This window comes from Argentina silus (assembly GCF_951799395.1).
Source record: "Argentina silus genome assembly, chromosome: 16".
Classification (NCBI taxonomy): Eukaryota; Metazoa; Chordata; class Actinopteri; order Argentiniformes; family Argentinidae; genus Argentina; species Argentina silus.
In genome coordinates this window covers 7,114,951-7,128,601 of record NC_139670.1, presented here as the reverse complement: position 1 = coordinate 7,128,601, position 13,651 = coordinate 7,114,951, and the positions used below count along the sequence as shown (strand labels likewise).

Below are 13,651 nucleotides of genomic sequence, written 5' to 3'. Positions count from 1 at the left end.
GTTGTTAAATCTATCTGTTCTGTTGTATTTGTTGATACTGTAAGGAAAGTCACACACACACACCTCATGTTTACTAATTTTATTTGAAAAACATAATCAATATTAGCAGTCTGATTTCACCTGTCCATCTTGAATAGATTCTTTGAGTTCATTACTGTCTGCTTTGGCAATGAAAATGCAAACCTATGTATCCTCATTGGTTTTGGTGACAGTAGAAATGTAATTATAAATATGAACCACCTAGTGAACAATTCGAAATATCTGGCCTATCAGTAAGACGCTCCCGACAAGCAAATGAAACCAGCAGCCAATCAGCCTTTGTCCTACACAACTTTCAAAAGTGACCCGCCATGTTTATTTTGAGTTAAGAGTTGATAAGTCGACGCTGGGTAGGACGCTGTCTAGTGCTAACTAGCTGGATAAATAAGAACATCGCCACCTATAACAGGTAAGAGTAACACTATGTTGACAAATGATGGACGAATTGTTACTAATAAGGGGCTTGATGTTGCTTCTTAGCTAGCTAGCTAACTAAAGTTAGCCTAGAGACGGTAGCTACATACACGCTAGCTAACATGCTAACTTTACCAGGCTAGCTCGTCAAATAACTACATCCTTTGATCACACTTGTTGGTTATTATTGTGTAAATGTTCAATCGTCTCTTATCCCAGAATGGAGTCTCGTTTCGCACACCTGCGTCAGCGGGACACCAGTGTCTCCATGATGCGGGTCAAGATGTCTCGGAGACGGTCCCAGTGCCAGAAGGAGAACCGTGATCGAGCCGTCAACAATCGAAGACAGCTTGAAAAGCTCTCGGAGCTGGAGTGCTCTAGACTGGACGTGCCTGTTTATGCGAACGTGTCAACAGTGCAGGAAAATGCACCTCCCGTTAACGCTAAACAAGTTAAAAGTGAGTGTTCTTCCCACTTCCTATTATCTGTCTACAAGTGTTTTCTTTTGGTGCTAATTACAGAACTGATTCTCAAAGCCATGTATAATTCGTCATAACTATTCTGTTCACACCAAGTTCCATTGAGCTACTAGCTGACTTGACTAATCTAGATGATAACATTACTCTTTTTTATTTTACAGAATACTCGGCAGCAGAGGAGAGACTAAAGATGCTTGCCCGCTACAAAGAGAGCAAGGACCTGCAAAAGGAGAAAGAGAAGAGGGAGAAGGAGAAGAAGGGTGTGTTCAAGGTGGGATTGTACCGACCCCAGGGCCAGGCTCTCCACCCTCTCCCTCAGGTCTCAACTGCCACAGCTAAAGCTAAGGTGAGCTGAGTATATACAAATGTATAGAGCATCAGATTTCCGGTCCTAAATAATGTAACAGAATAATTGACTGTATTGATGTCCAGAGGAGGGGGGTTAGATTTTCCACTGGCTCTGAACAGATAAACTGTACAAGCATGCAGGTAATAGACAATGCATTGTATACTGAAATAGTAGTTCTTAGTTGCTAATATAAAACATTTAGTCCACCTGTTTGTAACTTGCCATTTTGCCCCCTACCAGGTGACGGTGACAGGAGCCCAGACCAACACCAGGGTGACACGTTCCATGAAACCAAATGTTCAGAAGGTGCTTTTTTCAGTCAGGTCTTCTGTTCTGTGTTTTATTGGACTTATATAGCTCTAATATCATTTTTTCTTTTTCTCTGTAAAGAATGTTGCTATATTAACTACGTAATGTGCAATGTACTGTGCTTTTTCTTTTTCATATTGATTCTGGCAACAGCCTCAAACAGAGAGAACTGGATCTTCAGCCGTAAAAGGTTGGTGTTTTTAGCCCCACTTTCCCTTTACAGATTATGTAAAGATAATCTTATATTAAGATTATTATTGGTCTTTGAACATCCCCCACCTGCCTCTTCTAACCTCTACATTACTCTCCCTCTGAAGTCGAGCCAGGTGTGGTTAGGTCAACCAGGAGCAGAGCAGTGGTCAAACCCCCCCCAGTGCCTGCAACCAGCAAACCCAAAATCGCCATAGGTAACCCTCCTAAACCCATATAACAAACGACATTCACAACTATCAAAACAAAAGCTTTTTTGTTATCTAATTAGCTGGCTATAATACAGATTGTCTTCTCTTCCTCTGTCCCTCTAATTGAACCAGTGCTCCCATTCACAAGATCAGCTAACAGATCTCAAGCTGCAGTTCCAGTGGCCAAGGACAAACCCGCAGCAGGTACAGAACAGCTAGGATGTGTGAAAATAAGCATTGACTAAGTGTATTTTTCCCACTTCCAAATCCCACTTCCAAATCAGATGAGTGATCAATGTTTCTGGTGTATATCTTTTTACACTCTTCACAGATACAAGAGCCCCCAAAACAAGATCAAGAGTCAAGCAGCCTGCAGCAGCCCCTGTTGGTGAAGTGAGGAACACCAAGGGTGAGCAATTATGGCCTTGCAGCACACAGGCCTCAACACTGTTATTCTATTCTAGATCATGAGAGATATTGTCAAATCAACATGCATCTTTTCCCCACAGACTACTTTATGCTTTTCCTTATGTATTTTATTCCTTATTTGATAACTAGCTTTTGTCATTCATTCTCTAGGAAAAGATGAGAGCAATGAGCAAGCTGCTGTGCAGGAGGTGGGTATTTCATTGGATGTAAATATTGACTAGTGTTCATTGCTGATACTGACGTAAAAAAAATACTGGTTGTTTGACAGTGACGATTTGAGAATTTTGACTTGTCACTTGTTTGAATATCCTTGTTTTGTGATTTGATTTTTGATCCAGCCATCTGGTGTGGTGGAGCCAGTGCAGGAAGCCATGCCTGCCTGTCCCCCACCCAGTGCAGAGGAACAGATGATGGTGGAGGACTCTGCTCCTGCCTCCTCTTTCGCCCCCCAGGGCTTTGTCTTCCAGGCCCCAGAAGGCCTGTCGACCTTCAAGCCCGTCCCCCTCACTCCCCGATCTGCAGACATCTTCCTCACACCCAGGTGTGTTTGTGTTTCTCCTCTACCCCGTCTTCTCATCTGGCTCTAACTGTTATGTATTTTACTAGAAGCCATTATCGCTTATGGTTGAATCAGGTTTACTTCTGTCAATCTGATCTTTGAGTATGCCAACTCTAAGGAGGTCTGAGTTGATGAGCAACAAGCCACAGCTTTAGGACTGTTTCACACCTGTGCTTATGTTGTAATGTGTGGTCCTTTCCTTTGTGCTAACTCCCTCTCTCTCTCATGTTCTCCCTCCCCCTCCAGTCCCAGCCTTGTATTGCCCCCTGTTCCTCTTTTCCCCACTGACCTGGAGTCCATAGCTGAACTTAGTGGCCCCTCACCCCCCAAGTCTCTCATTCACTCCCCCCCTCGTCCATCTCCCACTCTGGCCCCTCCAGCTCCAGCCGGTCCACAGGAGACACAGCATGATGTGCCCTATTTCAGGTGAGACGAGGCTGCCAACTGAAGCACCTCTCACCATTTACTGAGGGGAAAAAAAAAGAAGTCATTCTTCCTTCTTCTAGCATTGCGACTGCCAATAGCCCCTGGTCCTACCATAGATTACTTTTTCTTATGATGACTGATATAGATTTGATTTGTGTGCCATGTTAATGGCTGTCCATGTGCCCTTCAGGTCAGTGATGGTCAGTGAGACGGACAGCCTGATGGAGCTGTGTGATCAGTGGGTCCCCAGGGTAGAGGACTCCTCCATCCCAGAAGAGAGTGAGTGACTCCCCACTAAACCAACCTGGGTGGTGTTCAATAGGCACATATGGGAGAAACAAGTTTTGAAACAAGAGTTCTTTTTTGGACAAGGTTGAAGGTAGTTCCTTGCCTGCTGAACTCAACCACAGCTATAGGGTATATTTGGCAGTTGGTTAAAAAGAAACACCTTTCTTAACTGCGTCTGTTTGTGTGTGTGTGTAGTCCGAGACCGTATGCGTACTGCTGTGGGTCAGGCCCGGTTGCTGATGAAGGAGCGGTTTGGCCAGTTCGGTGGTCTGGTGGACGACTGTGACCTGGGCCGTGGGGAGAAGATCACCACCTGCACTGACCTGCAGGGCTTCTGGGACATGGTCTATTTCCAGGTGGAGGATGTGCACAGGAAGTTTGGTGCTCTGAAAGAGGCTGAGTCCAGAGGCTGGCAGGAGGAGCACAAGCCCCCACCACGACAGAGAAAAGTGGTCAAGGTGAGGCAAATACCTTTATGCCCCAACTTTCTCTTCCGTCTTTCCTTTCTTTCCTCCCCTCCTACTTCTTTCATTGACTTGCTTCTCTCTCCATCCCAACAGAAGCCTCCCTCAGCTGTAGCAGCCAAGCCTAGTAGTGGTGTGGAGGCGAATGCGGCCGCCAAGTCTCGCCTGGCTGCTATTAAGGCCGCTGTGAAGGCCAGGAAACAGGCCACAAAGGCAGCCCAGGCTGCAGGCAGTGCTGTGGACGAGACCACCCCTGCTCCCCAGGACCCCCCAGGTGCCCCAGATACAGTGGTGTTTCACGGAGGTTTCTTCCAGGTGGAGAGTCCTGCCAAACTCCCAGGTGAGAATCCTGATCAAACTGGTCATGTATTTTTCCTGCCTTTTTTTTTTTTTCTTTTTCTTTTTTCTTCTCTGCTGTTCACATTCCAGGTACATGGAGGGAGAGAGAGGGATGGATTGATGGAGGTTGTCAGGGCCTGCCCCCTTTTTTCTCATGTTTTAGTGCTCCATGGGACCTTCATGATAGACCTGGGTTCCTGAGACACATTTACATTTCATTTACATTTATGGCATTTAGCAGACGCCTTTATCCAAAGCAACTTAGAACAATACATTTGTTTAAGTAAGTGAATCATCTATCAAACAGTCACCATAAGACAAAGACATGATCAGGGTGTTAAGGCAGTCTGTTAGATGTTCACTGCAGTGTTATTTATTAGGTGTTTTGTATTTCTGTCTCCTCCTAGGCTCTGCAAGAAGATCCAGTAGAGCTGCCCTGCATCAGCCCTCTCCCTGCTCAGTCACCAAATTCACCACTGCTGGCAGGACCCGTCGCTCCAACGTAGCTGCACACGCCTCCCCCCTCCCTCGTCTCACCCCTGCCCGTGTGTCCAATGCCACCCCACTCCGCGGTCCTCACCCTGGGCCCCAGTCTCAGCCCTGCACCCCTGTACCCCTCCAGAACAGCTGTGGCCCTACCGGAGTCTCCCTCTGCTTCACTCCTGTAAAAGAAGCTCAGGACACACAATCCGGTGACTGCCAATCAGAAATTGTTTCCAGGCAGGATGAGGTCACGCCTTACCAGCCAGAGGTTGAGTGCATGCAGGAACATCTTGTCCCTCGTGACGAATCAGAGCTTGTTACAGAGCCTGCTGATCTCCCACAGGAACAACCTGAGAGCTGTGAGTCTGTGCACATCAGCCGATCAGTGTTGACCATAGAAGAGCCCACCCATTCAATTCCATCCCCCCAGTTACTCCAGGACCAAGCAGGGGCAGCAGAGGCCTGTGATACCAGCCTGCCTCTCTCACCCAGCCATGGGCCAGAGTCTTCCCCAGCCAGGAGCCCTGCCTTGAGCTTCACTCTCTCCCCCTGCCTGCCTCACACCACCCCAGCCAGGGCAGGGACCACTGAGCCTAGCCTACCTCTCCTCTCCTCCCCCTGTCTGATGGCCTCTTCCCCTCCTCCCCCTGCAGTCCACGTCTCCTCTCCAGCAGGCCTCCACTGTACTGTCGTCTCTGGCACTGATGGGTAGGATTACAAACCTCTTCTTGATTTGCCTGATCTGTCAGAATTGTTTTTATTGGTTGCATATAGGTAACTGCTGTGGATAACGATCCATTGAATATCTCTATATTAAACAACAATTCTCTGATAGTCTCCCATTTGAATTCTCTTCCCTTCTTTCCTTAGCGTTCTTGCTGATGCAGATGTCCCCATGAGTGTAACCCCTGACACCTCAATCACGGAGGTAAGTGTTTCAGCATCTTTAGTCTTCCAAGGTGGGACCTCCCCATCCTTCGGCTCTCAAACTTGATTTGGTTGTGTAACAGATTGTGTGCATCAACTGTCTTAAAATCAGGCCCGGCCTGAGCCCATCGGGTTCCGGCTGAAATTTAAAACTCTACTGGCTGTACAGGGTGTTCCAGGGTTGGACTTCGAGCGCTACCTCCAACCTGCAGCAAGGTGCAGCCTGTCGCCACGAGCGACTGTTGCTACAGAGTTTTTGTCACCCATGGCGACCGATGTGGAAATGGATAGTCCTCTAGCTCAGCCTGGAGAGCCGACTCTGGAGGAAGTGATGACTCCCACAGGTACCGTAATACTCACCTGTGTGTACACCTGGGCTTTGGCTCTACATTTGTATATAGGTGTGTACAGGTGTACACCTGGGCTTTGGGACTAAGTATGCACTGAACAACTCGCCTGGATGCTCACCTAGTCATACTTTGGCCATCTTAATTGTCGTAACATGACAAATCTGAATTGATTTGTAAAATACAGCTTTGTAGATCACTATTGGTAGATAAAGGACACATTACTCTTGTTTTCCCACGTTACACAACTGATTTTATTTGATATGTTCACGCTGGTCACTGATGTATTCATTCCCTCTTTCTCACTCCCATCACAGCCTTTCCAAGTGAGGCACCAATGTTCACCCAATGGACCCCAAAGGTTAATTTCCTTGTTTTTATCTTCTCTGTCCCTCCCTCTGCACTGACCTATACACGTAGCTTGGATCTTGTTTCGCTTTCTCTCATTCACCTGTACATAATGCTTTCCCTCTCTCTGTGTACTGACCCCTGCTCTTCTCCTCTCTCCCTCTCTCTGTGTACTGACCCTTCTTCTCCTCTCTCAGCCAGTTGAGTCGGAAATGTTGCTGTTCACCCCAGAGCAGAACGATCGGATAAGGCAGTCTGTCTGTCCCAGCGACCTCATGATGTTCACACCTCCCTCCAACCGATAGGAGGAGAACAGCCATTGGCTGGAGCACAGCCTGTAAACTCACTGCTGTATTTACTTTTTGTTTTTGAGATTAGTTTTCTCTGTAAGAAAATGTATTTACTTTCCTTGTTCTTCCTGGATTCTTTTGTCACTCATCAGAAGAAATTATTTTTTTATTTTTTACTTGAACATATTTCTTCACTTTTCTGTACCATTTCTTCTACCATAATACTTTTAATACCAAAAAAGCAGTATAGTATTACTTCAACAGTTAACATTGTAAATGGTGCTGTGTTAGGTATGTCTCCTAGATGTGATTTGTATTAAGAAAACCAATATGTTGTCATGCTTGTGAATGACCAACTACATGTTTTTAGAAATACATTTTGAGATTAAAAAACATTGTTTAACTGACTTCTTGCTGGGGCCTCTTGCCATCTACTTAAACAAAAACACGTTGTTATTGTGAGTAATTTATTTCTTATCGGGAAAATCTGTGTTAAATGCATGTTATTGATAACATGGATATGTTTCTGATGGGCCATGAGAGAGTAACCAGTAGACTTGTCAGATGTCTGGTCAATAGATCTGACAGACGTTTAGCACTCCTGCTCTATTTCTTCTTCTTCTTGGCCCCAGCAGCTGAGGACTGTTTGGGGACGGCCACCGAGGTAGTGGACACCGCTGGCGTCTGAGTCACGGAAGACGAGGGGTCATCGTCTGCCCCATCGGCTCTCTCTGCCTCCTCATCCTCCTCTTCCTCCCTCCGTCTCTCCTCCTCGGCCTCCCACTGCTCTCTCAACCTGACAGAAGGGGTTGGGTCAATGAGCTTTTAGTGACCTCATAATAATACTGTGCTTAATTAGGGTTGGGTGGTTAGGGGTGTAGGTATGTAAGGCACTGGGTGACGTACATCAGGTAAACTGAGTCAATGGGCCTGATGTTTTCTTTTGGGGGGGTAAAATAATGCATTGATGTCAGCGGGAGATTTTAGCCAAGCAACTCAAGTTGGTGTTCAGCCCTCGGTCAGTACCTGGCGTCCTCCTTAGCCTTGGCGAGGGCGATGCGGGTGCGTGCCGCCTGCCTGAGCCTCTCGTCCTCCACCTCTCGACGCAGCAGCAGGCTGTACTCGTACGCGGGGAAGAAGGTCTGGTTGAAGAACAGGTGGGTCCTCTGGATCCAGCCGTCCAGCTCACTCTCTGGGGGGGGGGCCTCTCCTGCTCCGCCCCTCTCCTCGCCAGGCTCTGGATAGGGCGTACAGCAGGGATTGGATTGACACCACATCATTGTTATGAAAGAGAGAGTAAGAAATAGCGCCCCATGTCTGATTTCCTGATGGTAAAGACTTCACTATTCATGTAATGTAAACCTACGTTATGTTAATTTGTCAACTTGCTTGTAGTATTGTGATTGATGGAAGAAATTTTTTTTATTGCAACAAAATGTTCACACTTGGCCTCTTTCCTATCTGAGCCATGAGGTTGATGGTTTATGAGTGTAGTCAATGTAGGCTACCTGTGCTGGGGGGATGGGGAGGGTTGCTGGACCCTTTTGCCTCCAATGCTGACACTGGACTCATCATGGTGGCTCCACCTGAGTCCTCTCTCCTGTCAGTATCTGAAGAGTGTGTAGCGGAGCCACCGCCCATCTCTGAGGAACAAACACACACACACACACACTTTCAATGATATAGTATCAGGATACTGGTTTAGAGGTGGGTCAACTCCAGCCCCAAACCAGGTCACATACTGTATATCAAGAGTGTAGGGTTAAGCAAGAAACATTTCCTGTGAGGAGGATATACTGCAGGTAGGTTCAGAGATGTGTGGGAAGAGAACTAACCCCCAGTTGGTGATTTGAGGTTGGCAGCAGCCTTTGGACTCTTCGGCTCCATGTCCTCTGGAGTGGACAACGGAAGGATCTCTTTGGATTTCCCCATCTTGGCAGAGGAAAAACATTTGTTCAGATGACTAATTCATCTAAGGAGTGAAACACATCAGGTACCTGACAGTAAAACCTGTTGAGTTCCCTGATCAGTGTATGATTACAGTGCATTGCCTGTATTGTATGAGTTCCCTCATGTAATTTACCTCCACTGACTTGGCACTGGACACATCAGGAGAGATGTTGGGGTTTGATGACTTCACGGTGGGTCCAGCCTAGAAAAAGACACCTCAATTAGAATATTTTGCATACCACATTAGGCATATATCTCACATAAGACTACTATAAATTCAATCATCAATCATTTTCCTCTGATGTCATAGTATCAACTGTAAGAGGATCTAATTACAGTAATGTAATTAAGAGTGCAGAGAGGAGCAAACCAGAGGGGAGTGGTGCTGAGTGGACTGTAGAGGGCTCTCTCCCACCTCCCCTGGAGAGGCCTTGCTGCTGTCTGCCTGAGGCCAGATCCCTGCCTCGCTGTCCATACAGGTGTCTCCAGTCTGCTGACTTTTCACCTCGGCACAGCCTAACAATGCCTCAAAGAACTCCAGGAAAGTCATCTACAGAGAGATATTATTTTTTAAAGTTCATGGCTTCACGAAGACATGAAAAAGAATAGTTGAGTGTGGTTGTGGCATGTGTAATGTTGAATAAACAATTCTAAATCCTGTGGTTTATTGTGTCTGAAATGTGAGAGATAAAATTACACATTAACTCATTAATTGAGTGAGCATATAGTTGACCTCTAGATCCAGGTTGCAGTGGCTTTGGTCATAAGCAGCCAGGTTCTCAGCAGAGAGGATCTCTAAGAGTTTCCCTGTGGTCCTCTCCGCATTGAAAAGATGCAGATCCTGTAGATGGGACAGTCAATCAAGTTTCAACATTCAACTTAATATTACAGCATATTTAATAGGCGCACTACACATGAAACACCTGAGCATTAGGTTATTGTCAAATATATTAGATTCAACTAAACAACAGGTAGATTGCAGCCAGTTACCTTGAACATCCATATAAAGTGTCTAACGGTCATGGTTTGGTCTGCTAAGGGGGGGTTGACTCGGCAGAAGGCCTGGTAGATCTCCCAGCACCTCTCAATGTAGTTAACAGCAATCACAGCACGGACAGGGTTGCAGAACAGGAGCCCTACAATCAGAACATACAACAAGCAGAGTGAAGCATGCTTGTACATGTAAATAGGACACAGTAAAAGTACAATGGACATTATGTTTTTGCAATAATGTGGGTGTGTGTGGGTATGTCTGTGTGTGTATGTGTACCTTTGACATTTTTTGCATTTGGGATGATGTTCTCCCTCATCAGCTTGGAGAAGCATGCAACCAATATGTTGTCAGAGGACCTGAAATGGGGACACAGGCAAAAGTATCAGTAGAATACTTTCTCCAAAGAAGTGCCGTAACAAACTATTAACTGTATTTAGCTCTACATAAATAGGTGTTCCTTACTCTATTTCCTTATGATAGGTGTTGTAGGCCAGGACCACGACACAGCTGAGGAACTTTCGGAGCAGCATGGTGCTGAAGGGAGAGTGGATCTCCTCTGGTGGGACGTCCTCTGCAATACAAAGACACAAAAAACCCACAAATAATGTCCTTTCTACAGCACAAAACAGAGCTTGAAATCACATACTACATAGGATATTAATCTCAAAATCATTATCATGATCATGTTCTGACCGACTTAAAAATTAAGCAAGTTAAGGAAACAGAATAACTGAGCTGAACAAGTTGACCAAACATGAGGATGAATCAGGCTCTTTGGTTACTCTCTTACTGCTAATGACTAGCATTACCAGCTGTATGCTCCACTGGAAGGGAAGAGTACATCATAGTCCTCACCACTGATGAAGCGGTCCCCCTGCGCCAGGGTGATGCCATGCTGGTGGACCCTGCAGTCCTTGAGGAGGCGCCAGAACTGCAGGCGGGAGAGTAGGAAGGTGTTGTCAGGAGACTGGTCATGGCCTAGGCTGCTGTAGAAGCTGTAGATGGACCTCAGCTCTGCAATGTGTCTCAGCACTGCAAACTGCACCTTTAATACAGAGAGAGGCACCCATCACCCGCATGTCGGCCCAGAGATCGAAGGTTAAAATAAACATCAGGGTTGGGGTCAATTTCCTAACTATTCAGCTCAGGCAGTAGTACAACGCTTGGAACTTAAATGGTTCTATGTATCATTAAATAAAACCCCACCACATATCTGTTCTGTCATGGTTAGTTAATGGTTCATGTAGTCTCTTTGAATACTGAGAAAAGCGCTACACAAAATAAATCCATGATTATTATTATTATGGTTAATGGTGAAGAAGAGAGATATGAATTTTCATCAGTCATACTGACCTGTTTGAACTCCTGGTCTCTCTGTTTTTCTGGGAGCTTCTCCAGTAGAATTTCAATGTCCAGAGCCATATCAGGCCCAAATGGTGATGGACCACTATCTGAGTGGCCGACTCTCCTGGGAGACTCACCTGAAACAAACATTACAGGACTGCCTCCTCAGGGGTTTGAAACCAGTTCATTTGTTACATTATCGGTTTGGACACAAGACATTAGGCTGAGTATTCAACTGGGTTTTCAGAAATTGTATTTACCATCTTCAGGGCGGGGAGTGTGTGTTCTAATCACACTCAGATCAGGGGTCTTTGCACCATCCATACAGAACGCAGGGAACTCTGCCATGCGATCGTCCACAAACTCCCCTTCAAATATGCGCCCGTTCTTGAAAATGAACTTTCCCTAGAATGTTCCAAGACACCTTATAATTTCCATTCCATACATGAGCACCTAGCCAGTGAGAAACATTTTCTTCTGTTTCCACTCACCTGTCCATGTTTTTTGTTGCACTTCCACTCTCCTTTGTAGAGTGCCCCACTAGCATAGTAGAAGCTACCCTGTCCGTGACGCAGACCCTGTACAAACTCCCCCACGTACTCATTCCTCAGAGGGTACTGGGAGCCAGGCACACGCTTCAGGAACCAGGTATGTGTCCCTTGTCCATGCTGAGAGACAGACACGAGAGCATTTGACACAAAAAAACAACAACAAAAAAAAACTTTATTTCAACTCACCACCCTACTACCTACAGTCAGAAAGACCCCAACACAAACTAATGAATAACGTCCGTATCATTAGGTCTGAAAGGTAAATAAAAGTTACCCCACTATTTCCTTGCTCATCGTCTCATCATGATAGACAGAGAGAAGAGTGATATGGTCAGACCTACCTGGACACCATTCTCCCATCTTCCGTTGTATTGCTGCCCCAGCTGCAGCCATCTAATCTTTCCCTCTCCATGCCTGACATTGTTCTTCCACTGGCCCTGATACACATTTCCCGAGGGGTAGCTTGGGCAACACAATGTAAACTTAGAAATGTAATTCGCTACACTACAGTGTGCAGGTAGGCCGAAACACAAAAGCATATTATGTAAATATTATGTAAATATTATTCAAAGTACCGTGATATAATTTAGAACGTTTGGTACTAAAAGTAGATAATGATATAATTTAACGAAATGTCACATACCATCTCACTCCCCATCCTTCTCTGTTGTTGTTCACCCAATCTCCTTCATACCAGGATGTCACCTCCTGGTTATAATATATTGTGCCCTAATAGAAGACAATAACACACACTGTAGCCTATAAGACACCAAGGAGACATAAAAGCCCAGTATGAGAGAGGAGCGGTGTTAATTTGACTAAGTCATCAATGCCAGTAAATCATACCTTTCCATTCCTTCTGCCATGATGCCATTGACCTCTGTATACAACAGAGGCATTGGCACACCTGAAGGTGCCCAAACCATGGCGGATGCCATTGCACACTTCACCCTCATAGCAGCTGCCATCCAGCCAGGTGTATGTCCCGTGACCCATGGGCACATTAGATGCAAACTCCCCCTGTCAAACAATGAAGTATTCACAGATCTCATATCTCACATCTATAATGTAGGAGGTAAGCTTGAAAAAACAATGTACCTTTTGAATGTGCTGGTGAACAAGATACCTCATATTTCAATCCATCTGCCCATGTGTACAAACCACGTCCATTCATAAGTCCCTCTGAGAACATGCCCTTCAAGAAAAGCATTTGATATCATGTTTGCTGATTTGATGTCATGTTTGCTGTTCATTTTGCATGTCTCATTATGTCACATTATGAGTGCAATTAGTTACCTTGTAGACATGTCCTCCCTGAAAATGTGCCACACCTTCACCATGGAACTGCTCTCGATACTTTTCTCCTTCATACCTGAATGGATGGTCATATTAAGTGATAATTAGTTTCATGGGAGAGACAAACTCTCAGGCCTTGTTTGAATACGTTCCAATGCATCCTTTGTTCCTTCCTCCTAATTCCCTTCCTCCCTATCCATTTTATTGCATTGCTTAACTTTTACAAGTCATGTCAGATTAGTTATTTATTTAAGTATGGGACCAAGGAATGCATGTTTTTGTTCAGACAGGCCCACAAGAACTGTAATTCCATCACACATAGTTCTGGAGAGAAAAAAACGGAGTTGTGACATTTCATGGTTGTGGAGAGATGGTTCACCTCTGAACGATGATATTAGGAAGAATAAGGCCCTCATGAAATTCCTCATCACTTCGATCAAACTGGTCGGTGAGTGGTGGTTGAGATGAAAAGGAGGCAGTCATCGAATCTGTGTCCTGTCCCGACTCAGCACTTGCAGTGGAGCCATTCGCTAAAATCTTACTTAGAGACAACTCAAGTGTCGTTTTCTCAACTTTCTTCTTTTTGTCCCCTTTTGCCATTTCATCTGTTCCTTCTATAGAGGGT

General features: G+C 45.5%; 2 protein-coding genes across 2 annotated transcripts; one reads left to right on the top strand and one right to left on the bottom strand.

Annotated features, from left to right (window-relative positions):
* Nucleotides 1–376: 376 nt before the first annotated feature.
* On the top strand, nt 377–7,298 carry dlgap5 (discs, large homolog-associated protein 5). The gene is made up of 19 exons (XM_083688155.1): nt 377–448; nt 673–911; nt 1,094–1,278; nt 1,522–1,587; nt 1,744–1,780; nt 1,908–1,997; nt 2,124–2,195; nt 2,323–2,400; nt 2,571–2,608; nt 2,759–2,961; nt 3,226–3,405; nt 3,596–3,684; nt 3,889–4,151; nt 4,254–4,497; nt 4,904–5,687; nt 5,850–5,907; nt 6,076–6,250; nt 6,571–6,614; nt 6,799–7,298. The coding sequence occupies exons 2-19, from the start codon at nt 674–676 to the stop codon at nt 6,904–6,906; spliced, it is 2,952 nt and encodes a 983-aa protein (XP_083544281.1). The 5' UTR covers nt 377–448; nt 673; the 3' UTR covers nt 6,907–7,298.
* A 97-nt stretch (nt 7,299–7,395) lies between these two features.
* On the bottom strand, nt 7,396–13,626 carry rsph10b (radial spoke head 10 homolog B; the record flags this gene model as incomplete). Its single annotated transcript, XM_083688264.1, has 20 exons — nt 7,396–7,687; nt 7,918–8,128; nt 8,400–8,534; nt 8,727–8,823; nt 8,975–9,043; nt 9,212–9,391; nt 9,575–9,682; nt 9,832–9,977; nt 10,112–10,191; nt 10,298–10,406; nt 10,691–10,880; nt 11,189–11,316; nt 11,440–11,584; nt 11,671–11,847; nt 12,072–12,192; nt 12,374–12,459; nt 12,577–12,750; nt 12,857–12,925; nt 13,027–13,102; nt 13,406–13,626. 20 exons carry the CDS (start codon nt 13,624–13,626, stop codon nt 7,498–7,500), a joined length of 2,712 nt encoding a protein of 903 aa, XP_083544390.1. The 3' UTR covers nt 7,396–7,497.
* Between the last annotated feature and the right edge of the window lie 25 nt (nt 13,627–13,651).